General features: G+C 40.3%; 1 protein-coding gene across 2 annotated transcripts in view; it reads right to left on the minus strand.

The window, feature by feature from the left end:
* The window catches only part of si:ch211-261a10.5 (potassium channel subfamily K member 13), a 62,722-nt gene that overhangs the window by 21,085 nt on the left and 14,784 nt on the right, over positions 1–26,853 (minus strand). For both annotated transcript variants that reach the window (XM_039768059.1, XM_039768060.1), the window contains exon 2: positions 10,120–11,312. In XM_039768059.1, coding sequence (XP_039623993.1) covers positions 10,120–10,459 — 340 coding nt within the window. In that variant the 5' untranslated portion in view covers positions 10,460–11,312. The remainder of the gene's footprint in view (positions 1–10,119; positions 11,313–26,853) is intronic.

Genomic DNA, 26,853 nt, shown 5'->3' on the forward strand with positions numbered 1-26,853 from the left:
AGTGTTGTGTCGCATCAAAGCAGAAAAAACAAAAAAGAAGTTGCAGAGTGTGCTCCACATTGATTGGCTTGCAAAACGAGATGACACAGTGGTACTTTAGGTGTCTGGAACTATGATGAAATGTCAAGAATTTTGTTAGCAGTTCTCCCCTGCAATTCTCAATCATATAATTTAACATCATCAGTGGCAATGAGAGTCGGCAACTACTGCCATTAAATGTGACACACTCTCTTTGAGGTCCTGTAATGTTTTGCTGGCCTTAGACAAGTGATTAAAGTGTTAAAAGTTTGAGCCATCCTCACTACCGTTACTGATCCCCAAAGTTTTAGAAGTCAGAAAAAGTCACTGAGGTCTTGTTTTTGAGTTGCATTAATCATCAAGGCAGGTCAGGAATTTTCAGACATGGCTTAGGATGGAAATTCACTGAGCATCATGAGTTCAGTCAGCACCTCTGCATCATTTTTGGGTTAAACATTTTCATAAAGGGATGGAGAAATTGATGATTATCTGTGTGAGCCCACTGGGACTAAGGAAAGGGCATTAAGGGAGAGGGATGTGGAATGGGACCAAAAGACTCACATATCTGTCTGCTTCTACTATCGTTACAAAGCCATAAATGCAACAGAAGACCCTTGACCTTGTGGAAGAATAATTTTAGGGTAACATAGCTTTCATCTTAAAGAAATAGCATTAAAGGGTTAATAAATGTCAGAACCATTTGCAGGCATATCAGGAAACCAGATAACGGTCAAGTGAACAACAAAATGTACTGAAAGATGACTAAGAGATGACTATCAAATCAGCAGATGTCCTGTAAAGAACCAGAATGAACTTTTGTTATATGCTCAGAAATGTCAAGAGTGGTGGCTCAACTGAAAGGTATAAGAAGAACCAGAATATAATATAACAAATTTTTATTTTATATAAGTCATTTGGGTGTGATGGACGGCTGGTACCTTTGCCCGGTTGGGATGCCCATGGAAGGACTGGGGGAGAACACATCTTCACAGCAATACCTTCCTTGGAACACGAAAGGGCAATCCCCCTGGATTGCATTGGGAGCTTGGAAACTCAACCCTACTGGGGCCCGTGGTCACCAGCTGTGGGTGCCTGGACTGCAGGTATAAAAGAGGCCACCTCACTCCGTTCAGAGAGCCTGAGTCAGGAGGAGGAGGACAAAACTTGCGAAGAGAGAACTGGAGGTGGCAGAGGAAAGAAAAGGCAGAGAAATAGAGAAGAAAAACAGAGAGAAAGAAGAGGTGGGGACTGAGCCTTATTGAGATGAATTGTGTGCTGTGTGTTGTGTAAAAAGCATCAGAAGAAAAATAAAAGTGTGTGCTTTTGGGACTTGTGTCACTGTGCCTGTATCTGTTTGGGTTATATTCCACAGGGTGTAAAGCAACGAACCAATCAGAGTACATGTATGCATTGATTGACATTGTAGGCAAATTCAACAGCTTATAAAACAAAACTCTGTTCTTTGCTTCTCTGACCAGGCTGTAACAGACTGCTTTTGATGAATGCTCCCTCCAAGACATTTTCCTGAGGAGTAATTAAAAGATACCACGAACAGCTTTTCTCCTGCCTGATTACTGATTTGTCCTGTTAGAGGATGTTTCTTTCTTTTAAAAAATTCTTACATTTCTGTCAGAAGCTCTGGTCATCTCCACTACACAATCCACATTACTTGGGAGTCATAAACAGAAATCCACCATCTGACTACAAGCTAATGAAGACTGTCTTACATTCTTGTCTTTATATTGACAATGGTGTTCAAGGACTGGTTTCTGCCTTGTGCCCGTTGTTAATGGAAAGACATTTGTAACCAGTAGACCTGAACTGGATCGAGTGGCTTTAAGTATATTATGTTTTCTGGATGAAATTTGGCTACTGAGTGGTGTTAGATATCATTAGAATATGAGAACATTAGAAAAATCGAAACAAAAACTGGCCATTCAGCCCAACAAAGCTAACCAGTCCATCCATCCATCGTCCAGTCCTATCCACTTAATACTTCAAAAAATCGGGACTGGTCTCCCATCGACTTTCTCGTATACTCAGATATGGGGAATGATATTTGAGGAGTAAACCACAAAACAATGATTATATTGTTATATTATGTACATTAAAGAACAATCAACAACAACTTGAATCAAATTAATAATATATTGAACAATTATTATTAAAGTAAAATTGAATAAATCAGACTCTGCCGCTGCATGAATAAAAGGTAAAGTACCACTTCCAGTTAATGGAAATATCCCAAAAGTTGATAGAAATCTATGTTTTGTACCTAATACTTGTATGTAAAATTTGGTTGACCTAAGTGAAAGCGTACTCAAGTTATCGTGTTTACATACACACACACACAGACAGACGTAATTTTAAAAATGGTAGTTCTGGACTCAAGGAGGTCTAAACCATCGAGATTCATCAAAATCTCGAAATGGAATTTTTGTAGGTTTCCAATACTTTCCCTATTCCTCGTGTACAAGAAAGTAAAAATCAAGTCTAATTTTAAAAGTCTCTAAAGTCTTACTGTCTGTCACACTTCTTGGTCACTTATTCTTTGCTTCTTTTACCCAGCTGGGACGTCTTCGGAGTGGAAGGACTCGGGAAGAGAACATACACAGGGCATTATCTCCCCTGGAGTGCTAAATGGCAGCTACCCAGGTTGCAGTGGTGCCTCAGATTCCCACAGGGTCTCATGGGAGTTGGAGTTTGGCACCACCCTGCTGGGTTCTGCGCATGCCGCCAGCGCCTGCAAAGCCCTATTTTATTGGGCTCCATCCTCACCCGGAAGTGCTTCCAGACCATGCTATTGGAGCACTGGAAGAGCCCCCAGGTGCAGGATAAAAAGAGCCAGCCACCAATGCTCCAGGAGCCAGAGTCGGGAAGGAGAAGACGAAGCTTGCTGGAGGAGAAGTGGAGGCAGAAACAAAGAGAAGAAGAGTGAGAGAAAGACAGAGAAAGAAAAGAATTGCTGTGTGCTTTATTGGTTACTGTGCTTCATGTGCTTTGTAGTGTACTGTGGTGATGGGAAACTGTTGGGAAGACTTTACCACAGCTGAATAAAGCCAGTGTGTTATTTTTCTGAACTTGTGTCTGCATTTATCTATGCCAGGTTTGGGGAGCTGGAGCACCCTCAGCAGGCCACACTCTCTGCTCCATGGTTAAAAATTAGAAATCAAAAACTTCAAACATGATTGAGGTGCACATTGCAGACCTTCATTTAAGGGGATTTACAGAGGCAACAGCAAGTAGAAATGACAACACTTTTTTCTACATGGTTCCTCCGCCCATTTCAATGCACCATATTGTTTGAGATAATGTCTGAAAAATCCACTTCAATGAAATTCTGCGATGTAAGCCTTTCTGATTGGGTTTGAATTTTACTTAAAACATTTAATACAAAGACGCTTGAACTGTGGAATTATTTGCATACGTGTTGTCAGTTTTCGAGCTTAGCGTTGGTTGGGGTTGGCGTTGCCCTCTAACTCTTTTTCCTCTCTCCCAGCAGAACAACTGAAGAATCCACCCAGTAATGTCACTTTCGTATCCCATCCTCAAGACCCACCTCTTCATGATGTCACTTCCTGTTCCAACTCTTAAGACCATAGACATATATAGATAGATGTCGCATTCACTGTGTTTCCCAGTCGACATGATAAGTCAGCGCGTCAGCCTAATTGCGAATGGCAAAAGTGCCATTTAAACTAATACACGTGGACATGAAAACCAGGTTTTCTGATGAAAAACAATAACGTTTAAAACAGTATCATTTACATACAACAGATTTTGGCGAATCGTTTAAATCCAATTATTTACATCCATTTATACACTAATAATGTCAATTATTAAATAATAAACGTTAATTAAGTTGGTTAATGCCCGAGTCACCTCATGTATAGATTACTGTAATGCTATTCTATGTGGCATCACACAAAAACGTATCCACCGCTTACAACTTCTTCAAAATTCTGTTGCCAGAATAATAACCTGCTGTTCTAAATCCACTGATCATATCACACCAATTCTCTCTCAGCTTCACTGGCTCCTTGTTCACTACTGAATACAATACTAAATACCGCTCTGAACATTTAAAGCTCTCCATAACCTCACTGATCTCCTCCAGACTGACACTCCTCTCGCTCACTCAGATCCTACAACAAAGAGTAACAAAGAGAGACGTTCGCAATTTAGCTTCAAAACATTTTCAGACATCCATACATTAAAATATAAACTAGCCGTGTTAGCCCATGCTGTAAAAAGCCAAAGGTCTTAGAAACTATTGACATCATCAGAAAAAAAAACTGAAATGTTGAGATGTCAGGAAATTGAAAGGAACTACTCTGGCATCTCTCTCCTACCGACGTGCTCACCTCGCTTGTGTTATTAGCGGCTAGGTGAGTTTTCTGTTTCCTCGGACGCGGAGCCCTCACCCCGACTCCACCTCTCACTTCCGGGCAGGACAGACACACGCACTTACATGCGTAGATGTTTATATATGAGAATGTTTGTTAATATGCAAAGAGGGACCAATTGAATTGGTTTAACGTTGGTATACATTTGAATGTCATCAGCACATAAATGAATTTTCAGGCCTTGCCTCTGAAATGATCTGTCTGTCTGAGGTAACATAGAATTGATAAGCAGACAGCAGACCCAACACAGAACCCTAGGGAACACAGTGGAACAAACAAGATGAGGCTGACATGAAGTTGCCCATAAAAACAAGCTGTTCCTAATGACAAAGTGAGACTTTAGTGACACCAACTAGATGTAAATTTTAAATTATTGTTAATCGGGATTTTTTTGTAGGGAAATGATGTGGGGAGTGGGGGGGTTATCTGGTTTTTACCTTCTACCAAGCTAATATTACAATATTGGCTCCCTCTCCAGGGACAATGTGCCCCCTTCTGTCAAGAAAGGAGTTGGATTAAGCCGGTTTGAGATTATCTTCTATTATAAACAGAGGGATCTGTAATAAAAAGTTATGTACTGTGCGTCTTTAAATATGATTCCATTCCATACACATTATGGGTGGAGCCCTGAGGAGGCGGGGTCATCCTGATGTCACTGCCTGTGATATAGCGGGTCCACAGCTTAGTACAAAAAGACACTTTTTACATAAATAATCGCTGCACTAATGGCTTAAAGAGGGGGCATGGTAGAGTGGCCGGAGCAGTTCTTGGACTCTGTGTGATGCGGGCATTTTCTTGCTAAAGTGCACAGGTGAGGAAGCGTCGCATTCCGTATTTGAGCTACATCACCATTATATATATTGAGGTTAGTGGAAGAAGAAGAGAAAGCGGAAAGCAGAAAACTGAAAGCCGGTGTGTGTGTGTGTGTGTGTGTGTGTGTGTGTGTGTGTGTGTGTGCGTGAGTGTCGCTCACGGTATTAATGGGCAGCCCTACCCCTGTAGATTGTTTGGCCGGTATTCAGTGGTGTAGAAAGTAGTGGTTGCTCCTACTGTTGTTTTTTTTTAATAAAAGCATTTGAACCTTTTTGCACCATCCCGTTGCTTCATTGTGTCCTCATTGTTCAGCTCATCTGGTTACATTACAGACGGTGTCGGGTTCAAGAGCTCCCAAAAGGGAGATGGGAGCAATGGAGGAGAGCCCGCATTGTCACAGTGCCACAGGCTTCTCCCTCTGCCTTTATCTGGCGGCTTGTGCAATTCAGCCAGTCAAGGAGTAAATTGAGTTGTTTGTTGAAGAATTTGTAAGTTTTTTTTTTTTTTTTATATTTTCTGGTTTGGGTTTTTTTACTTCTGTTTTTTGGATTTCACTTGTGGCTATCTGTAGCTACAACCTACTAAAACAACTTTAACAGTAGCCCACAGGTACAAGTGACTTAGTTCCAAAGTTTGGCTCATATCTGATTTTTTTTTTTTTGTTTTTTGTTTGAATGTTCAAATTAACTAAGCAAGTAATTCAAATCCTACACAACTGTGTATGGAAATCTTTCCTTAATCTGTAAAATTATCACAAATGAATTCTTTAGGCAGAAGCAACTTAATAGACCACCAAAAATACCAGTGACTTGCTGACTTAAAATCATTTACAGTACAGAACATATCTGAATTTGTCAGCTTGCAAGTACTTAAAAATACAGTCATATGAAAAAGTTTGTGAATCCCTCTTAATTCTTTGGATTTTTATTTATCATTGGGTGAGCTTTCAAAGTAGCAACTTAATTTTAATAGATGACATGCCTTATGGAAACAGTAGTATTTCAGCAGTGACATTAAGTTTATTGGATTAACAGAAAATATGCATCATAACAAAATTAGACAGGTGCATAAATGTGGGCACCCCAACAGAGATATGACATCAATACTCAGTTGAGCCTCCTTTTGCTCCTTTGAGCCTCTAGACGCTGTCCTCCTATAGCCTTTGATGAGTGTCTGGATTCTGGATGGAGGTATTTCTGACCATTCTTCATACAAAATCTCTCCAGTTCAGTTCAATTTGATGGCTGCTGAGCATGGACAGCCCGCTTCAAATCATCCTATAGATTGTCAATGATATTCAAGTCAGGGGACTGTGACAGCCATTCCAGAACATTGTACTTCTCCATTTGTGGAATGCCTTTGTAGATTTCGAAGTGTATTTTGGGTCATTGTCTTGTTGGAATATCCAATCCCTGCGCAAGTTCAACTTTGTGACTGATGCTTGGACATTATCCTGAAGAATTTGTTGATATTGGGTTGAATTCATCTGACCCTCGACTTTAACAAGGGTCCCAGTCCCTGAACTAGCCACACAGCCCCACTGCATAATGGAAGCTCCACCAAATTTGACAGTAGGTAGCAGGTGTTTTTCTTGGAATGCAGTCTTCTTCTTCCATCATGCAAAGCGCTTTTTGTTCTGACCAAATAACTCAATTTTTGTCTCATCAGTCCAAAGCACTTTGTTCTTAAATGAATCTCACTTGTCTAAATGATCATCTGCATACAACAAGCAACTCTGTTTGTAGCTTGAGTGCAGAAAGGACTTCTTTCTCATCACCCTGCCATACAGATGTTCTTTGTGCAAATTGTGCTGAATTGTAGAGCGATGTACAGATACACCATCTGCAGCAAAATGTTCTTGCAGGTCTTTGGAGGTGATCTGTGGGTTGTTTGTAACCATTCTCACAATCCTGCACATATGCCGCTCCTGTATTTTTCTTGGCCTGCCAGACCTGCTGGGTTTAACAGCAACTGTGCCTGTGGCCTTCCATTTCCTGATTCCATTCCTTACAGTTGAAACTGACAGTTTAAACCTCTGAGATGGCTTTTTGTAGCCATCCCCTAAACCACGAGACTCAACAATCTTTGTTTTCAGATCTTTTGAGAGTTGCTTTGAGGATCCCATGCTGTCTGTCACTCTTCAGAGGAGAGTCAGAGGGAAGGAAGCACAACTTGCAATTGACCACCTTAAATACCTTTTACCACTCATGATTGGACACTCCTGTCTATAAACTTCAAGGCTTCACGAGCTCATCCAACCAAGTAATCAGCATGGAGCAGTGACAGGCAATCAAATCAGCAAAATGACAAGGGGACCCACATCTTTGTATAGACAGTTTTTTCACATTTTGTTTAATTTCATACAACTAAATACTGCTTCACTAAAAATCTTTGTATGGAAAACACCGCAGTACTCAGATGTTCCTAGGAAATGAAAGACATACCACTGTTATCTTTTTTGTTGAAAGGAGAGTCAATTATTATGTAGGCTGAGAGGGGTTCCCAAACTTTTTCATATGACTGTACTTTTAGTGGGATCATCACTGCCAGATCTTTTAGATACAAAGGAGGAGCCATTCCTGGTGGGAACAAGATATGGAGGGATTTAATGGGAAACAGAGGTTTCACAATATCAGAATAATGAGGAGGCATTTCTTCTAATATCTGATTGCAAGACTCACTCATATACATACATGCTTAAGATGCGACTTTTCTGAAACACATAGCAATTAAATAGTATTGGCAGGCTTTTTTTCCCCTACTTTTTATTTGCATTTCATACTTCTATTAAAAGACTGAACCTGTGTCACATAAATGAAAGAACAACAGTGCTACTGTAAGTGCTACATGCTTGGGTTTGGTCAGGGTAGCCTTACACTTTAAATGGTAATTTACAGAGGTGGTGACTGTATAATCATAATTTCATCAACCAACCTCCTAAATCACAAATATATAAATGTGAAAAAGGTCTCTGACTATCAGACTATCATAATATTCAATGGGATCAATCTTTAATGATTCCTGTTTGTCAACATTGGCAAATCGTGTGATATCCCCAATCCAATCAGTAAACATCAGAGTGTTTTCTTTTTCTTTTATCAATAAATTGAGCCTATGGCAGGATCTTTACTGAGCCTCGAGAGTCGAGAGAGGGGGTCCGGTGCATCTGGCTACAAAGAGTACCAGGAGCGAATATGAAGAGCGAAATCTACCAAGGCATAGACAGTATTGAACAGTGAAAGATATTATTTTGTGGAGTTTTAATATAAAACTATTTTAGTAATGCTTATACGGTTAATTCTTGTTAACCATGGGGTTGCGTTTCTAAGAAATAAACTCTGGGAATATAGAAATCATGGATACAGAACCACTGATCGTATGGAAAAAATGGGGTTAGGTTAAGACAGGATGCTGGCTCAAGGGGAGGACCAGCAGTGGGGAAATGGAGTCAGATGGATGCGCCAGCCCCCTTCTCACATCCCTCGAAGCCCAGAATCGATTCTTCCACAGGCTCACCTTTTGAAATCTTATTACGTTTTTTACTTCCTCAATCTTCAAGTCCAATTATTCAATTCAAAAGCGACTGCAGTAGGACTGATACCAAGGACCTCAATAAACCATTCAATCAGTAGTAGTGATGGGTGGTGTGTTCAAAGGACAGGAGCTAAATCAGTGTGAGCCTATGACCTGCACTTACTGGAAATTTCTTATTCATGGGGAACACTTGCAGTCCCCATTCTCCATCATGAATAGGGTTCAATGGCTTACCCATACCTCGCGTTGCCGGGAAGACGCATGTTGATCCATTCAGTTCAGGGCACGTGCAAGCCTGACGTCTAAGGACATCACACACCAGTCATTGCCCAGTTTCACATGTTGCTCATGCACGATTGGCCTCTTGGAATTTTTGTTTCTGCTGCACATGGCTGTGAATACTACCCCTTGATATCCTTCCCTATTCCATTCCCGTGGCCTGCAGCTAGGACCTTTGCCATGGATAGACACAATTAGACTGTGATGAGAGAAGATAAGTGAATCTGCAAGAGTGGAATCTGCAGCTAGTGAGGAATTGTACTTTGAGTTAAATCGGGTCAGGTCAGGTCAGGTTGAGGAGCATGCACTGGTACAGCACGTTGCCGTGCCCACAACACAACGAAACAGCTGGCAAACTCCAGACAGACACGTGGCCCACTCCCACCCTCCGGAAATGACCATCTATCTCTCAATGTTAGGTGTTACGTGGGTGACCCCTTGGCCTGGTCCAGCAACTTGGGTCCTCAACAATGAGGATCTTACGAGCTGGATCACCCTCGGGGAATCGTACCACATGGCCGTAGTGCCGTAACTGACGCGCCTTCACAGTGCTGGTAAATGTGCCTCATTCGGGGCTCATTTGAAAAATTTGAATTAAATCACCCTTAAGAAATGCAGTCATCAATGCTGTACCAGTTTGATAAATGTGATTGGTGTTGTTATTGATGAATTATTATTGTTTATGTTGTAGTCAACTCCCATGTTCATGATAAGCCAACATCCAAGTCCTTAACTACAGTTTTTCACTAATATTACTGGTTTTTTTATAAAATGCATGCAGAAATATAGGGCACAAGAACAAATCTGGCATACCCCCTCAAAACAACTTATTGCACTCCTACACCCAGTGTTGATTGATGGGTTCTGGGAACTCATGGAAACCCTAAACTGTCATATGCAGCTTCAAAAAAATTATGGATGGAAATGCAATGCCTTATTCTTCTCTGAGAAGCTGGCTTTCTGAGAAAATAGGCAACAAGATCAGTTCATTATCAAACTAAGAAACCTTTCTTAAGCCCCCTACTTCCATTACGTATTATATTTCACTTTAAGACAGAATAAAACTCACCAATTGTTGAAACAACAGTGCCCACAAAGTAAAATGCCCCAGGGAAGTCCCATCGAGGCCTCAGGGCATCAACACGAATCCCCGCCACATTGGCTTCCTCATATTGCCTCAAGAAGGCCATCAGTTCTGTGGGGCTGACGTTGAAGGTCTGTGTGAAATTTCGAAGACGCATCTTCCAGAGCTTTTGGGCTTGTAGCTCACTGGGGTGTTCGATGGCCGAGAAGATTGCTGCTCCACACAGCAGGTAAATTAGAATCAGCGTTGCCAGTAAACCAAAGCGTGCATTGTCTTCATTCATCTGCAGCACAGAACAGCAGCCTTCTTTACTCCTCCTCGCCATGCCCTGGACGAATCTGTCAGCCTAAGTGCCTTAAAAACCACCCCGGCTTTACCGCTGCCATCTTCATGGACTTGTGCAAAATGCAGCTATAACATGGAGATTATGAGTCTTCTTGAAATGCTCAAAAATCTGAAAAATAATTATGCAGAGGGGAACTCTTAAATAAATGGAACTCAAGCGATATTACAAAATCTCACGTTACGTTTTTGGATGTTTCCATAAATTACCAAAATAACTGATTAACTTAACTTCCACATATAGAAATCAGCAGGATTCATTTGTTCCATTCTTACTGGTTTTGTTTTCTTTGATAAAGTTGTGATTGATCCTCTGCCATGTTTTTGTATTTATATCCTGGTATTACAATTTTTTTACATCAGCCTTTATCTCATAGATTATACTCATCCACCTTTCTTAATTCCACATGCCTTCTTACTCGGGTTTTATTTGTTCTTTTCATTTGTTGCTTTCAATTCGTTATTGAGCCTTCTTTTTCCTTTCTCTTGTTCCCTCCACTTCGATATTAATGTGGAATCCAGGGAAAAAGTCAAAACAGGCAATTTCTTCATCCCTTTTCTTTGGAAAAAATCATTTACTCTAGGCGGGAAAATCTGAATTAACTGAATAGAGAAAGTGCAGCCTGCTAGCTACATCATGTCTCTTATGAGCGACCGGGTGAGCCCCCTTTATGAGGTCTTCTGTATGTCTCGGCGTCTCTTGCTGTTCGTGATCTTTGCAGAGAGTTTTGATTAGGTGTTTATCAGACACTTGTTGATTTTATTTCTAAAATAGAGTGTGATTAGTCATGAATGATCAGATCCTGTTGGTGTTTCTTGAAGTGTACCTGTAAGACCTGAAACAAAGTAAAGAAACAAATATCACTCTATTAAACTCATACTAGGTATTGCATCGTGAGATGATCCCTGTTTCCCTTTTAGGCTCTTTATTACACAGACCTTAGCAGAATACACCAAATCTTATACTCTTATCACAATATCAGGATTGATTGCTGTTATAGTTCAACACTTCTCACTTTCTTTTATATCTGCACTCTGAAGCAATTAGATAGACTACCAGAACAAGCAGGAGAATTATTAGCAAAATGATACAACCTGGATAATGGGCTATCAGGGGGCTTTCTGTTTTAGCATGTTGGTTTGGTTTCTGGTCCAGGGTTGCACATCATAGTCCTTTGTGTTAAAGCACCATTCCAAAATGCACACTAGAGGAAGAAATCCCTTCAAAACCCCTGGCTAGATACAAAACGGGCCACACAGAATCTTAAATGCTCTTAGGAAATGTATTTTAAAATGAGTTCATCAAGAACACGGGGACACAAGTGGAAACCTGTTAAGGGTAAATTTCGCACAAACATTAGGAAGTTTTTCTTTACACAAAGATAAACACTTGGAATAAGAGACCAAGTAGTGTGGTAGACAGTAAGACGTTGGGGCTTTCAAAACTTGACTTGATGTTTTCTTGGAGGAAACAAGTGGATAGGACTGGCGAGCTTTGTTGGGCTGAATGGCCTGTTCTCGTCTAGATTGTTCTAATGTTCTAATGATTCAACGGACAAAGAGAAAGAGGTTTGGGGGCAGCTGCACTGAATTAGGCTGCTTAAAAAAAGACTGCAGTTCAATGTTTACAGAACTCAGTCCAAAACGAGAACAAAAAGACAAGGAAACGTGGCGGCTTAAAAGGAAGGTAAGGGGAGTGATGTCATCAGGGCAGGAACTGGAAGTGATGTCATCGGGGACCCCTGAAACGGAAGTGATGTCATCAGATTCAGGTGAAATTTTCTGTGGTCGGTTTGCCAATGAAAAAGAGTAAGGATTAGTGCACTCCGCCATCCCCTGGTCTGGCATGGAATTACCTGCCTCCTATGCACAAGTGTGTGACACTCTACGTACATAAATCTCTGTAGAGCATCGCAAGGTAAAAAGGAGTAACTAGCAAAGATAATCCAAATACACAATCCAATGGTGAAGTCAAAATGATAAAAAAAAATCAAAATAACAAAGCACAGCAAAAACACAAGTACCACTCACCAACTCCCTAGCGCATTTGAAATAAATCATCACGAATTATTGGAAACACTCCAGTTTTAAAGGTTGGAGGTCATCTCCTGGCAGCGACTGGCAGGTAGTCCCACTTCTTAGGGGCCCACTATTGCTTTGTACCCCAGTCAGAGGAAGAACCCTGGCTGTGATTCATTATTTGGATGGAAAGGCAGAAACAGGCATCAAGGCTCATTTGTATATGGCAGCCATGAGAGAGGGAAAGCATGTCTTTGAAGTCCTAATTTGTAGTTCCCAATAACTCAGCTCAGGCATTCTCAACAGATGACGACATCCCATGCAAGCCAAATATCACAACAGGAAAATAGAAAGATATAAATTAAAGTATCTAGATACAGTAGATAGATAGATAGATAGATAGATAGATAGATAGATAGATAGATAGATAGATAGATAGATATGAAAGGTGCTATAGATAGATAGATAGATAGATAGAGAGATAGATAGATAGATAGAGAGATAGATAGATAGATAGATAGATAGATAGATAGATAGATAGATAGATAGATAGATAGATAGATAGATAGATAGATAGATAGATAGATAGATAGATAGATAGATAGATAGACTCTTTTTCAAAATTCACTATTTGGTCTCTAACCCCCTTTTAGATTTTATTGTTTTAAGAAGCTCCTGTGTATTCTCTAAGAAGGATTATCTATTTCTTTGAAGCTCATTTATGCTTCATTGATCATAAAAGTCTTAGCAGGTCATTAAATTGCAGTGTACTGTCTGGATACAAAGCGGGTCAGACATGACTCTACTTTAGTCTCAGACAGAATGACACAACCAGTGTCATTCTTACAAACCAGTGCTTAAAGGTAATAAATAAACCTGAAATGTTAAATGGTACGCAGACCCCAGTCCAGCCTTTGGACTATGAGCATGGAGTCTGCACCTTCTCTTATTGTTCAAATGGCCTTTCCTCAAGCTCTCCTGTTTTCTCGCACATCTCAAAAATGTGTTTGTCTGGTTGATAGGTGACATCACATTTACTTCATGTCCCTTTGACTATTTTTTTTTTCTAAAGGACTGGTGCCCCTTAAAGGTGTGGCTTTGCCAAGCTCAACAGGCTGCACTGAAAGGTTCTGCACCCCCAAGGCCTTTAATAAAGTAGCTTCAGAAGAAGAATGGTTAGATAGATGGAGTTTTAGAGAAAAAATAGCAGAGTAGCACAGTGGTTAGCATTATTCACTTGGAGATTAAAGGACTTGGAATCAAGTTGGAATTGGAATCAAATTCTAATGCATGTGGTTTATATATTTTTTTATTCTGTGCAGGTTTTTGCCACATACTATATTTTCCCAACATATCTGAAAGTCTTTGGGTTAAGATGACAGGTGGATCTAAAGTGAAAATGTTATGGTGATTGTGGGTAAGAAGACATTTTTGTCTGCAACAAAGAGGCATACCACCCAGGGTTGGTCCCAGCTTATACTTCCACTATGGGATCTAATTCTCCATAACCATATTTTGGGTTAGGATAGCACATGGATGGATGGATATATGAGTGAGTGTGGATGTATATGTGAGTGCGCCTTGTGCCTTGTGATGGACTGGTATCTCATTGTACCCTGATTTATTTTTAAAGGCCCCAGCATGGGTTCCAGTGTCCAGTGGATACCATTTGGAGAAATGTTACCTAAAATAGGGGATGGGTAGATAGACTGATGGATAGATTAGTATGGATGTATACACAGTGTTGCAGGAGTCATGTCAATGGTTACTCTTCAGTATTTTCAGTACTGACTTTTTGGAATAAGTGCATAATCAGAACAGCTAGATAATGGATGGATGGATAGATGGGTATAGGAGTGAGTCTGGATTGTCACAGATGGATTCTTACCCAGCCGGGACACCTCTTTTCTGGAAGGATCGGGGGAGCAAGCCTGGTCCTCTTCCTCCCGATTCCGGCCCTTCAATGGTGGAGGCTGGCCCGTTTTATAGCCCACCCGGAAGTGATCCAGGTGCTTGACCACCTGGTCCCAATTGTACCTCCGGGTGGGGCTGATGACTCATCCAGCCAGGTTCTCGAGTCTCTGCAGCACCCCCTAGCGCCCACCCCAGCTCCCTACCAGGTTATGGAGGACTCCATGTTCCATGGAGCCATGAGGGAGACTGGGAAATGAACATTGGCCAGGAAGGCTGCCACCAAGCGTCCCGGGGGAGGTATTGAGCTGCCCATGGTGGCTCCCCCGGAACATATGCAGCAGGGGCGTCCCGGCCGGCCATGGGACCCGGCTGTCCATCACAAAGTGTACCTCCTGTGTCTGTTTGTGTTGGATTGGGTGGCTGGCACGCCCCTAGTGGTTCTGTCACAGGATGTATGCTGGCATCTCATCAAGGGTTGGCCCTGCTTTATACTTGAAGGATCCAGGATGCGTTTCAGTGTCCAGTGAATACCATTTGAAGAAATGTTACCTAACATGATAGATAGATAGATAGATAGATAGATAGATAGATAGATAGATAGATAGATAGATAGATAGATAGATAGATAGATAGATAGATAGATAGATAGATAGATAGACAGACTAATGGATGGACTGGTATGGGTTTATGCACAAATGTGACAGGTATCCTATCAATGGTTGCTCTTCAATATATTCTGTATTGAGTTCAGTTGCACATCAACCTCTTTGGACTAAGTGCCTAATTAGAACAGCTAGATAATGGATGCATGAACAAATGGAAGGATATATGGGTGAGTCAGGATGTACATGTGAGTGGATCTTGTGATGGACTGGTATCTCATCCAGTTTGTGCCCTGTTTTATGCTTGAAGGTTCCAGGATGGGTTACAGATACTAACTGGAGAAACATTCCTAAAATAATGAATGGATAGACAGATGAATGAATGGATGGATTGGGATGGGAGTATGCAAAAATGTGACAGGTATCCTATCAATGGTGGCTCATCAATATATTCAGTATTGAGTTCAGTTTGTACATCAGTCTTTTTGGACTAAGTGCCAAATGAGAACAGCTAGATGATGGATGGATGGATATATGAGCGAATATGGGTGTGTGTGAGAGAATAAACCCTGCAATGGAGTCAAGTCCCATTCAAAGCTGGTCCTTCCTCATGCTGCTGGAAAAGACACCACCTGACCACCACCATATGATGGATTAAACAGGTAGAACAAGACTTGACAGATGGTAGAAAAACCAAGGGTGACACCTGTACCTATCACTTTAAAACATTACAATATGAACACGTTAATTGTGTAAAAGAAAGCAAACCATCCAGTTGGTCAAGCGTGTTTGCTGAGCTAATTATGTAGCTGTGTCAATATTTAACTCAAACAGTATTAAAGCTGCCATGGTGTCCACCTTATCTTTCTGGTTTAACAGTTTGCCACAGATTCCCATAACCAGATTCCAGGTTTTTTTTACTATGAATTCACTTTCATTTAACTTCTGCTAGTCCTAATATGTGATACAGGACCTAACCGTATGGATCGCTCTTGGTCAACATTATCAATGTCTTTGACAATCTGAAGACCTTGTGTCTGATTGCAAGTGTGTTCTCTACCTGACAGGCATCCCATCCAGAGTAACTCACAAAGCCACTGCAGACACATTGACTCCATACACCTCAGGAAGTGAAAAAATGGCTTCAAAAAGATGGATGGATGGATGGTGATAAACCTGACCATGCAAGTACCCGTCCATTATTTGCTCATTCTCTCATATGGGCTTTCCTGAAATTCTGCAGTTTTTTCCCACATCCTATTAGTGGATGACAATAACCTGGCAAAGCTAGTATTGATCCATTAATAAAAAGGCTCAATCCAGTTCAGGATGGCAAAGTGATGCTGATTTCAACGATGCAGGGGGCAACAGGAATGTTTTAACAATGGTGTTTTTAGGACGTGAAGGGAGAGGGGAGGCAGTGACCTTAAATCTCTCCTTTCATAAAATTGTGTGATTTCCATGAAAGTGGCTCTCAGTGGTCATGGATTCCTTTGATCCCTTCAGTTCCCACCAAGTGCATAGCTTCAGTGCATTTCTCTGTTTCGTTCATCGACTGCACACTGAATCAAATTAGACAGCGGAGCCATTAATATAATGGTCAGAACACTACAAAGAATGCACAGAATCAGAACCTGTTCTTCTTCAGTATGATTTTGCTTCATCACACAGATCTCTGCCCCACATTCCTTATGAATAAATCTGTGTGAGCAGGCAGCAGCAGGTCATGACACTGCAGATTTGTCTTAGTAATGTCTAATGGCAGGAAACAAGATGGCACAGCCCGGTATGAAAAGAAATAAAAACATTTATTTATTTATTTATTTATATTTGTCAGTCACTCAGTCAGTCATTTTCCAACCCGCTATATCCTAACACAGGGTCATGGGGGTCTGCTGGAGCCAATCCCAGCCAACACAGGGCACAAGGCAGGAACAAATCCCGGGCAGGGCACCAGACCACCGCAGGACACACACACTAAGGACAATTTAGAATCGCCAATACACCTAACCTGTATGTCTTTGGACTGTGGGAGGAAACCAGTGCACCCAGAGGAAATCCACATAGACACGGGGAGAACATGCAAATTCCACGCAGGGAGGACCTGGGAAGCAAAGCAAGGTCTCCATACTGTGAGGCAGCAGTGCTACCACTGCACCACCGTGCTGCCCTATTTGTGTTTGTTTTTTTATTTTATGTTATTTATGTATTTTATATTTATTATTATTATTATTATTAAGGTGGGCTGGTGCCCTGCCCAAGGTTTTTTTCCTGCCTTGTACCCTGTGTTGGCTGGGATTGGTGCCAGCAGATCCCTGTGACCCTGTATTTAGGATATAGTGGGTTGGATAATGGATGGATTAATGGATTATTATTATTATTATTATTATATATGTACACCCAGTAAAAAATAACTACATTATTACATCAAACAGTATACATGTAATGAAGAAGCTGATATAAAAAATAGATTCCTTGGGTCAAGAACACTCCACAACGAATGCTGTGATGTGAAAATTTGAAATTTGAAAGGCACAAAAATTTTATAAAAAGACCTAAATTCCCAATATTATCTTTCTGTTTACTCTATTTGTCTGACATTCTCCTTTAATCCATCATTCTTTAATACAGTGCCTTTCATAAAATTCTTTAACATACATGAATGCCCTAACAACCTCGGGCCTTCCAGTCATCGATCTTTCATATTGCACTTTTCATATTTATTTTTAACATAGGGCACTCATCTAAAATCTTTGGGCTTTCCAGTCATCAGTCTTTCATATAGCGCCTTTCAGATTTATTTATTTTTACTTTTATAGTGCCTTTCATCAGTTGTTTTTGTTTGCTTTTTCCTTCTATATAGTGCCTTCATCTGTCTATCCATCTAAAAATTTCAAGGTAAGACAGAAATGCTCATGTTTTTGAGAGAAATTGAAACCTTTTATTATCAAGATCCCATTAAACTGTTTTAAAAACCAAGGCATTATTAGTGTTTCTAATGGCTCTTACTGTTTGAAATGACAGATTTTTAATGTAATATTCACTGATGGCTGCAGAGCTCCATTTTCACCAGCCGCTCTTTTAGTGTCTTAATGGTCAACTCTCACAGCTTATCTGTAATTAGTCAGGTTTACACGTTAAGAGGTTATTAGAGAAACCTTTGCAAATGCATTAGCACTGCTAAAACTAAACATCACCCCTGGGAGGAATAAAGTTCTTTCTATTATATAGTGTTGTTCTTATCTATTAATCAGATAGTACATTTAATATCTACCTGTTTATGTTTAATATAATGACTTCCATATGTATCTTTAACAGAGGGCTTTCATCAATCTATCATATTCTGCCATTCACATGTTTTTTCTTTTTATATAGTGCCTTTCATTTATCTATTTATCATATAGTGCCTTTCATATTTCTTTATTTCATATAGTTATTTTTATTTGTGTTTCTTTCTATTTTTTCTTTAATATAGTGCCTTCTAAATGTATCTCTTTTTAGTTACATTTTTATATAGTGCTTTTCTTCTATCTAATAGTCTTTCTTTTTATATAAAAAAAATCGACACTGGCCATTAACACAATGGTCATAACACAGCAAAGCATACAATGTACATGATTTAACAATTAATAATAATGCACTGAATCAGAACCAGTTCTTCTTCAGTAAAATATTACATTCAGATTGCTTTTAGTCCCAATGGTGGCCCTCTATGACATTTTTGCCTGGTATTCCTTATCAAACAAATTAATTAAAAAAATAAATTTTACTTATATGACATCTTTCTATTAAACATGTCTACCTATCTATTTTTATATTATATAGTGCATTTCACATCTATCAATCAATCAATCTACTACCTTTAATTTATCGTTTTCTTTTTATATAGCACATTTCATCTACACCAACATTCAAAAGTTTAATTCAGAATTGCTACCTTTTATTATCAAGATACCGTTTGATTTAAAAATATATCCAAGGCATTGCTAGTGCTTATAATGGATATTGCTGCTTGAAATTATTCATTTTTTTATTTAATGGGATCAACAGTACAGAGTATTGGGGATTGTGGGAGAGAGTGCAGGCAGGGTGGAGTGGGTGGTGAAGAGTGTCAGGAGTGATTTGTGATAGACGGGTACCAGCAAGAGTGAAAGGGAAGGTCTACAGGACGGCATTGAGACCAGCAAGTTATATGGGCTGGAGACGGTGGCACTGACCAGAAAAACATGAGACAGAACTGAAGGTGGCAGAGTTAAAGATGCTAAGATTTGCATTGGGTGTGACAAGGATAGACAGAATTAGAAATGAGGACATTAGAGGGTCAGATCAAGGTGGACAGTTTGTAGGCGAGATTGTGTTGGTTTGGACATGTGCCACGGAGAGATGCTTGGTACATTGGGAGAAAGATGTTAAAGATAGAGCTGCCAGGCAAGAGGAGAAGAGGAAGGCCTAAGAGAAGGTTTGTGGATGAGGTGATAGAAGACATGGAGGTGATGGGTGTGACAGAAGAAGATGACGAGGACAGAAAGATATGGAAGAAGATGATTTGCTGTGGTGACCACTAACAGGAGCATCCAAAAGAAGAAGAAGAGTCATATACACATATATATATATATATTGTGAGACTTGCCCGTCGAAAACCACATCTTTATAAAGTTCACACATTTATTTTCCATCAAATATCACAGGAATAGAGTCCCAACCAACACCACATAATGCACACAGCAATAATCACCTCAATAATCTCTTCAATAACTCAGTCTTTAGCCGCCAATCTCCTCCTGGGAGCTTCGTCCTGCTCCCACTCCTGACTCTAGCTCCTCGAGTGTAAGGAGGCGGAGCCTTTTATTCCCTCCCGGATGTGCTCCAGGTGGCTGGTGAAGATCTTCTGGCAGCACTTCTTGGTGTGGCGGAAATTTCTCCCGGTCTGTTGAGACTTAACGCGCCCCCTGGTGGTGGCCACGGGTCCCAACGGGTTCAAATCTTTTTGTCCCTTTCCCGTGGTCCTCTTTTTATCCAGGGCGGTTGCCCTCTTGTGACCCGGATGCTTTTTATGTCACCTTCTGGTCCTTTTAGGCATCCCGGCCGGGTAAGAATCCCAGCCGTCTGTAACAATATATATATATATATATATATATATATAAATATATACACTCAGCAAAAAAGAAATGTCCTCTGACTTTCAACTGTTTTTACTTTCAGTAAACTTAATGTGTAAATATTTGTATGAACAGTAAAAGAGTCAACACCATAAGACATAAACAAAAATGTTTCACAATGTGTCCCTGAATGAAGGGAGGCTCAAAATCAAAAGTACCAGTCAGTATGTGGTGTGGCCACCAGCTGCTTGAAGTACTGCAGTGCATCTTCTCCTCATGGACTGGACCAGATTTGTCAGTTCTTGCTGTGAGATGTTACCCCACTCTTCCACCAAGGCACCTGCAAGTTCCTGGACATTTCTGGGGGGAATGGCCCTAGCCCTCACCCTGCGATCCAACAGGTCCCAGATGTGCTCAATTCCTTCGACGATAAACACGAATCCGTCCATCACCCCTGGTGAGACAAAACCGTGACTCATCGGTGAAGAGTACTTTTTGCCACTCCTGTCTGGTCCAGCGAAGGTGGGTTTGTGCCCATAGGCGGCGTTGTTGCTGGTGATGTCTGGTAAGGACCTGCCTTACAACAGGCCTACAAGCCCTCAGTCCAGCCTCTCTCAGCCTATGGCGGACAGTCTGAGCACTGATGGAGGGATTGTGTGTTCCTGGTGTGACTCGGGCAGTTGTTGTGGCCATCCTGTACCTGTCACGCAGGTGTGATATTCGGATGTACCGATCCTGTGCAGGTGTTGTTACACGTGGTCTTCCACTGCAGGATGATCAGCTGTCCTTCCTGTCTCCCCTGTAGCGCTGTCTTAGGCGTCTCACAGTGCGGACATGGCAATTTATTGCCCTAGCCACATCAGCAGTCCTCATGCCTCCCTGCAGCATGCCTAATGCACGTTCACGCAGATGAGCAGGGACCCTGGGCATCTTTCTTTGGATGTTTTTCACAGTCGGTAGACAAGTCTCTTTAGTGTCCTGCGTTTTTAAACCTGTGACCTTAAATGCCTACTTTCTGTAAGCTGTTAAGGTTTTAACGACCATTCCACAGGTGCATGTTAATTAATTGATTACGGTTAATTGAACATGCATGGAAAACATTGTTTAAACCCTTTACAATGAAGATCTGTAAAGTTATTTGGATTTTTAAAACATTCTTGTTGAAATACACAGTCCTGAAAAAGGGACGTTTCTTCTTTTGCTGTTTATATATATATAGAAATATACAGTATATACAAACTGTATATATTTTCATATAATAGAAAGAACATTTTCTTATATAATAGGTATAATTATTTTATATAATAGGTAGATATATAGATATATGTATATGAATATGTACAGTATATATATCTATTATATAAAAAATTTTGGGGTCAAGACATGATCATCTCGGGGAGACACTTTGAAGTCCCTACTTGCACGTCATGCCCTACTTCCAAACAATTTCTCGGGGACATTTTAACCTCCCATGAGACAAGGAAGTGAGGCAAAAGGACAGCTGCTGTACAGGCTTTTAAATGATTGATGCACAACGCGACAAGCAGAACACGCAGCTCGGTAGCAGCAGATGTCCATCTGCATCTCCTTAGCGTGAATTCAGCCCCCTCACAACGCGAGTGGCAGAGACATGAAGTGGTAAGCGTGAAGTGCACCCCTAGGGGGGGATTGGGGAGATGGGCGAGCTTAGTCTATCTTTATTTTTTCATGTTTAAATGTTAATTGGTTATTAGAGAAATTTTGGTAACTGCTTCAGCACCGCTGAAACCAATTTTCCCTATGAGAACAAATAAAGTCCAGTCTCTCTCTCTCTCTCTCTATCTTCAGTTATGCACATATGATTTAGGTAGCACATCCAATGTGTTATTTATAATAATCAGTAAATATTATTTTCTGTTCAAGACGTTGAGGCCAAAATGTGAGCTACAAAGCCTTTGTTCTCTGACAGTTTCAGCTTTGAGTAATCAATCCTTGATAGCTCTCTGCCTCATTTATCAAACTTGAGTCATTTCCTAATCAAAAAGCTTTACCTTATTTCTCTTTTTATTAAGTCACAAAGTCCGCCTTTACTGTTTGATAAAATAGAGACCTAGTAAGCAGGTAGCACAGTGGAAAAATGAGAGGAGTTTGTTTATTCATTTCATTTAGTGGATTTGCTTGTAGTGTTTCAGTTATGTCGTGTACTCTTTCAATTCAGTATTTGACACACACACACACACACATTTGTGCATTAAACCTATTAAATCCAGTCCAGCAAGAGTCACAGCCTTCCTCAAAATGAAGGCGTTGCCTAACCCTGGAAAAGATGCCAGGCCATTGCTGGGCACACTTTTGCACACATCCACCTTCTGCCAGTCTGGAATCATCTATTAAACCACTGTGCATTTTTTTGTAAAGTAAGGGGAAAAAAGAGAAAAATCCATGGGAAAATAGCAATGCAGATCCAAAAGGAGTGCATTAAAATGATGGAAGGAAGGCAGTGCAGCCGGCTAATGTCCAGGCGCACAAGATGAGAAACGCATTGACTCCACGTGACGAGGAACGGATTGCGAATCAGCAGCGCTGAACACCACGCAGCTCCCTCAACATGCACAGCACTCACAGCACATATAAATAACTGGGTTTGTTCACATGGGTGTTGTACCGTGTTAGCCATTATGGATTAGTGAGAAGACAAGCAAAATGACACCTTTTATTGACGAACTATAGAAAGATTACAATATGCAAGGTTTCGAGGCAACTTGGGCACCTTCTTCTACTTGCTTAAAGAGGGGGCCTGACCTGTATCGAAAGCTTGAATATTGTATTCTTTTTAGTTATAGTCAATAAAAGGTGTCATTTTGCTTGACTTTTCAACATGGAATATTAAATTAACTAAAATTAAGTTCAAAGTTTCCAAATTGTTCAAACAAAGGGTTCTTTCTGAGTGTAACAAATACCTTAAAAGGATTAAGCATTTCAAATTCAAAATTACCTGAATAGGCTTGCGCAAGCATGTGAAATAAAAGTTTTTAAACAATTCTGACATTTAGGTTGGGGACTAGGGGGTCATACGAGCCATTACACATAACTGTATTTTTTAAGTCACACTTAAACTCTTACATATATCATATTCCAAGTCACATACTATAAGTAAAATAAAGTTACAACATAAACTAAATCTCATTAAAACGTTAATGATTTTCAAGTAATACAGTCTTCAGTTTGTGTAATTCTTGTAATTATAGCAAAAGTACTTTCTTACTTGTTGAAAATGTACACAGGGCTAATATTCGGTTAACCATTTTGAGTGTTTTTCATTTTATATTTGCTTCATCAAGCAGACGACTGTATTTATTAAATGTGTTGTCACGCTAGTATGTGTGACGTGTCATTGAGGTCTGTTTGCTTTTCGCTCCGTCAGCACAATAAGCCGCGGACACGCGCCCGCGCGCGCACGACCCTGCGTCCGGCTTTTTCAACCAGTCGGCTTTGATCGACGATCTGTTTGGTGACGGAGCAGCTCCCTGACATGTAAAGAGCAAAATAGTGTGTACAAAATAAACAAGCTGAAGTCTATAAATAAATTTGAAACTGTAAACGAATCTGTAATTAAGGTCTTACAGAATTTCCTCTATTGGTTTTAGAGATAGGTGACTTGCAAGCGGAATTTCTGTTAGAATATGGTGGATTTTTTATTGCTGTTTTCAGTAGTTGCTAACATATTTACGTTAGCTAGAACCTTTAAAATGCTTTTGAGAAAAAAAATACACTTTGTTGTAAATTTATTTTTATTATCAACTCACATCATCATAATAATAATAATAATAATAATAATAATAATAATAATAATAATAATAATAATAATAATAATGGCTGTTTAAAGGCACTTTTCTTTTGTGTTGCGGAGTTCTTAGGAGAACTTCCAGGCTTTAATACTTGATCTCAGGCATTCAGCTCCTGATGAATGAGAGCCTTCCCCTCTTCTGTCCAGTACCGTTAAGGTTTCTAGCCCCTGATTTTGGCAAGTCCAGCCCTTGTTCCTCTGAGTTTCGGAGTTCTCATAATGCTTGTCAGCAGCCCAGAAACTCCAAGGGGGACCAACATTTGTCAAACCCTCGAAAACTACCAGAGAGACGGACCTCTATGATCCTCAACACCATGAAAACTCCAAGGGGGCCAGTGGCTGATCTACTATAAATTTAATGAAACATAAGCTTCAGGGCCCCTAATCCTGGAGGGGCCTCCATAAGTGACTTTAGTCCACATTGCTTAAATATTTTGGGTGTTTACTGTATGAGGTTTTAAAATAATATTATTACTATTGTGTAATTAAGTAAAGCAATTTTATTTAAAATCTGAGATGTAGTTAACTATTTTCTATTTTTTTTTTTACTTTCTTGTATATAAAGGATAGGGAAAATTTTGTAATTGTCCAAAAATTCAAAATCAAGATTTTAAGGAATCTCAACATTTTAGACCTCCCTGACTTTCTCGTAGGGAAAGTATTGTAATCATCTCAAATTCTCTTTCAATGTTTTGAAGAGTCTTGACGTTTTAGACCTCCCCGAGTCTGAAAATACCATTATTGGAAATATGTCTCTGTGCGTATGTGTGTGTGTGTGTGTGTGTATTGTGGATGCTAGGGGTCACTGTTGCCCCGTGAAACCCACCAGACAGATGTCCAAGACACGTGTAAAAGCACCTAGAAGAATCTTTTCATATTTTCTTCAAATAAAGTGCACAAAGCACCACACTCGCCACAATTCTTCAATCATTATAGTAATAATAACAATAATACAATCCTCCTCTCCCAGCAGCTTCGTCACCCAACCTCCCAACTCTGGCTCTCCTTGCTGGGTCTTTAGCAGTCCTTTAAATAGTCCTCGACCCAGAAGTGCTCCTACTCTTCTTCCAGGTCAAAAAACACATCATTAGTGCTCAAGTAGCCCGGAAGAACTGCGGGCTTCCGTCCTCGTGACTCCAAAGTACTTTCGGGTTGTCGTAACAGTAGTAGTCCCCAGGTTTTTTGTGAGCTCCCCCTGGCAGCACCCACGGTACCCAACAGGGCTGAGGAAACAGAGTCCATAACCCAGGATGCTTTGAGAGAAACCAGGACAGATGCCACCTAGTGTCCCGGGGGATGCAGTGCCCTAAAAAGACTGCCTTCCTCCATTCTTTTCTTTCAGTGATATCCCGGCCGGACTGAACCGCCGGCTGTCCATCACAGCATGTAAACACGATAACTTGAGTACGCTTTATCTTAGGTCAACCAAATTTTGCATGCAAGAATCAGGTACAAAACATAGATTTCAATCAACTTTTGAGGTATTTCCACTAACTGGAAGTGTTACTTCTTTATTCACACAGCTGCAAAGTCCTATTTATTCAACTTTAATTTTACGATAATTGTTCGATATATTATTAATTTGATTTGTTTTTTATGGTGCTTTAATGTATTAATATAAAAATATAATCATTGTCTTGCAGTTTACTCCTCAAATATCCATCCCCATATCTGAGTATACGAGAAAGTTGAGGGGAGACCACTCCCGATTTTTTAAAATTGTGGTAATCTGTCGTGGAAAAATCCCATCAAAGGAGATAACGGCTGTTACCAGATAACAGCCCCCCATAACAGTTCCAGCTTCAGGACTACAAAATTGTAGATTCCCCACAAAAAGGGGGACATCAAAAGGGAGCAAAAGGTGTATTCTCTAAAGGATTCTATGACGTTTGTTAAAATGTTTCCTAATATATGGACAAAACCAATTTTTTTTTTATTATTATTTAGAGTAAGTGACCTAGCAGAACACGGCAGACCAAGACCACTAGAACTTAGTAACAGAAGTCCTTATAAAAGCATGAGTCCAGTTGTATTTCTCAAATCTGTTATTTGTCCATAGTTATTTGTTTTATTTAACTCTCTACAGGTCTAAATAAATAAGGCTTAATTCTGGGACCTTTATGTGAATATGCCATGCTATGACATCACCCTGAAGAACCTCTTTTGCAAATTAATTTTTTTAGAGTGTTTAGTTTCTCTGGGTGGCATGGTGGGTAGCACTGCTTTCTTGCAGTTAGGTGACCCAGGTTTGCTTCCCATGTCCCCCCTGCGTGGAGTTTGCATGTTCTCCCCGTGTCTGCATGGGTTTCCTCCCACAGTCCAAGGACATGCAGGTGAGGTGCACTGGCGATCCTAAATTGTCCCTAGTGTGTGTGTGCCCTGTGGTGGTCTGGCACCCTACCCAGGGTTTGTTTCCTGCCTTGCCCCCTGTGTTGACTGGGATTGGCTCCAGCAGACCCCCGCGACCCTGTAGTTAGTATATAGTGCTTTGGATGATGGATAGTTTATCTGTTTTTTTTTTTTTTTCTTAATTTCCTAAGTCATTCTGCTGTGTGCATTCAGAGCATATTTTCTGTATGAATGTATCGATTTATTTATTCATTTAAAATGCTTTGGTAAAAAGACAGATTTCTCTCTGGGCACAAATAAAGATATTTTTATATCCATTGGAGGCAGTCAGGCCCCCTCAAACTGCACACAAAGTTTTAAGGCATTTTTCATGGATTCTTTTTCCTGTTGCCAACACTTAGTTGACAGCCTTCTTCAGATTGTCTGTTTCAGGCTTGTCTTTTCATTTCAGCATCAAAGCTCACATACACTCTTTAAAAAAATCGGGGTACCAGAGTGGTCCTTCAGAGTGATGTCACAGGGAAAACGTGTTTGGTTGTGAAAAGACCCATCCACATGAAGGTTCCAG

Source organism: Polypterus senegalus, chromosome 11 (assembly GCF_016835505.1).
Source record: "Polypterus senegalus isolate Bchr_013 chromosome 11, ASM1683550v1, whole genome shotgun sequence".
NCBI lineage: Eukaryota > Metazoa > Chordata > Cladistia > Polypteriformes > Polypteridae > Polypterus > Polypterus senegalus.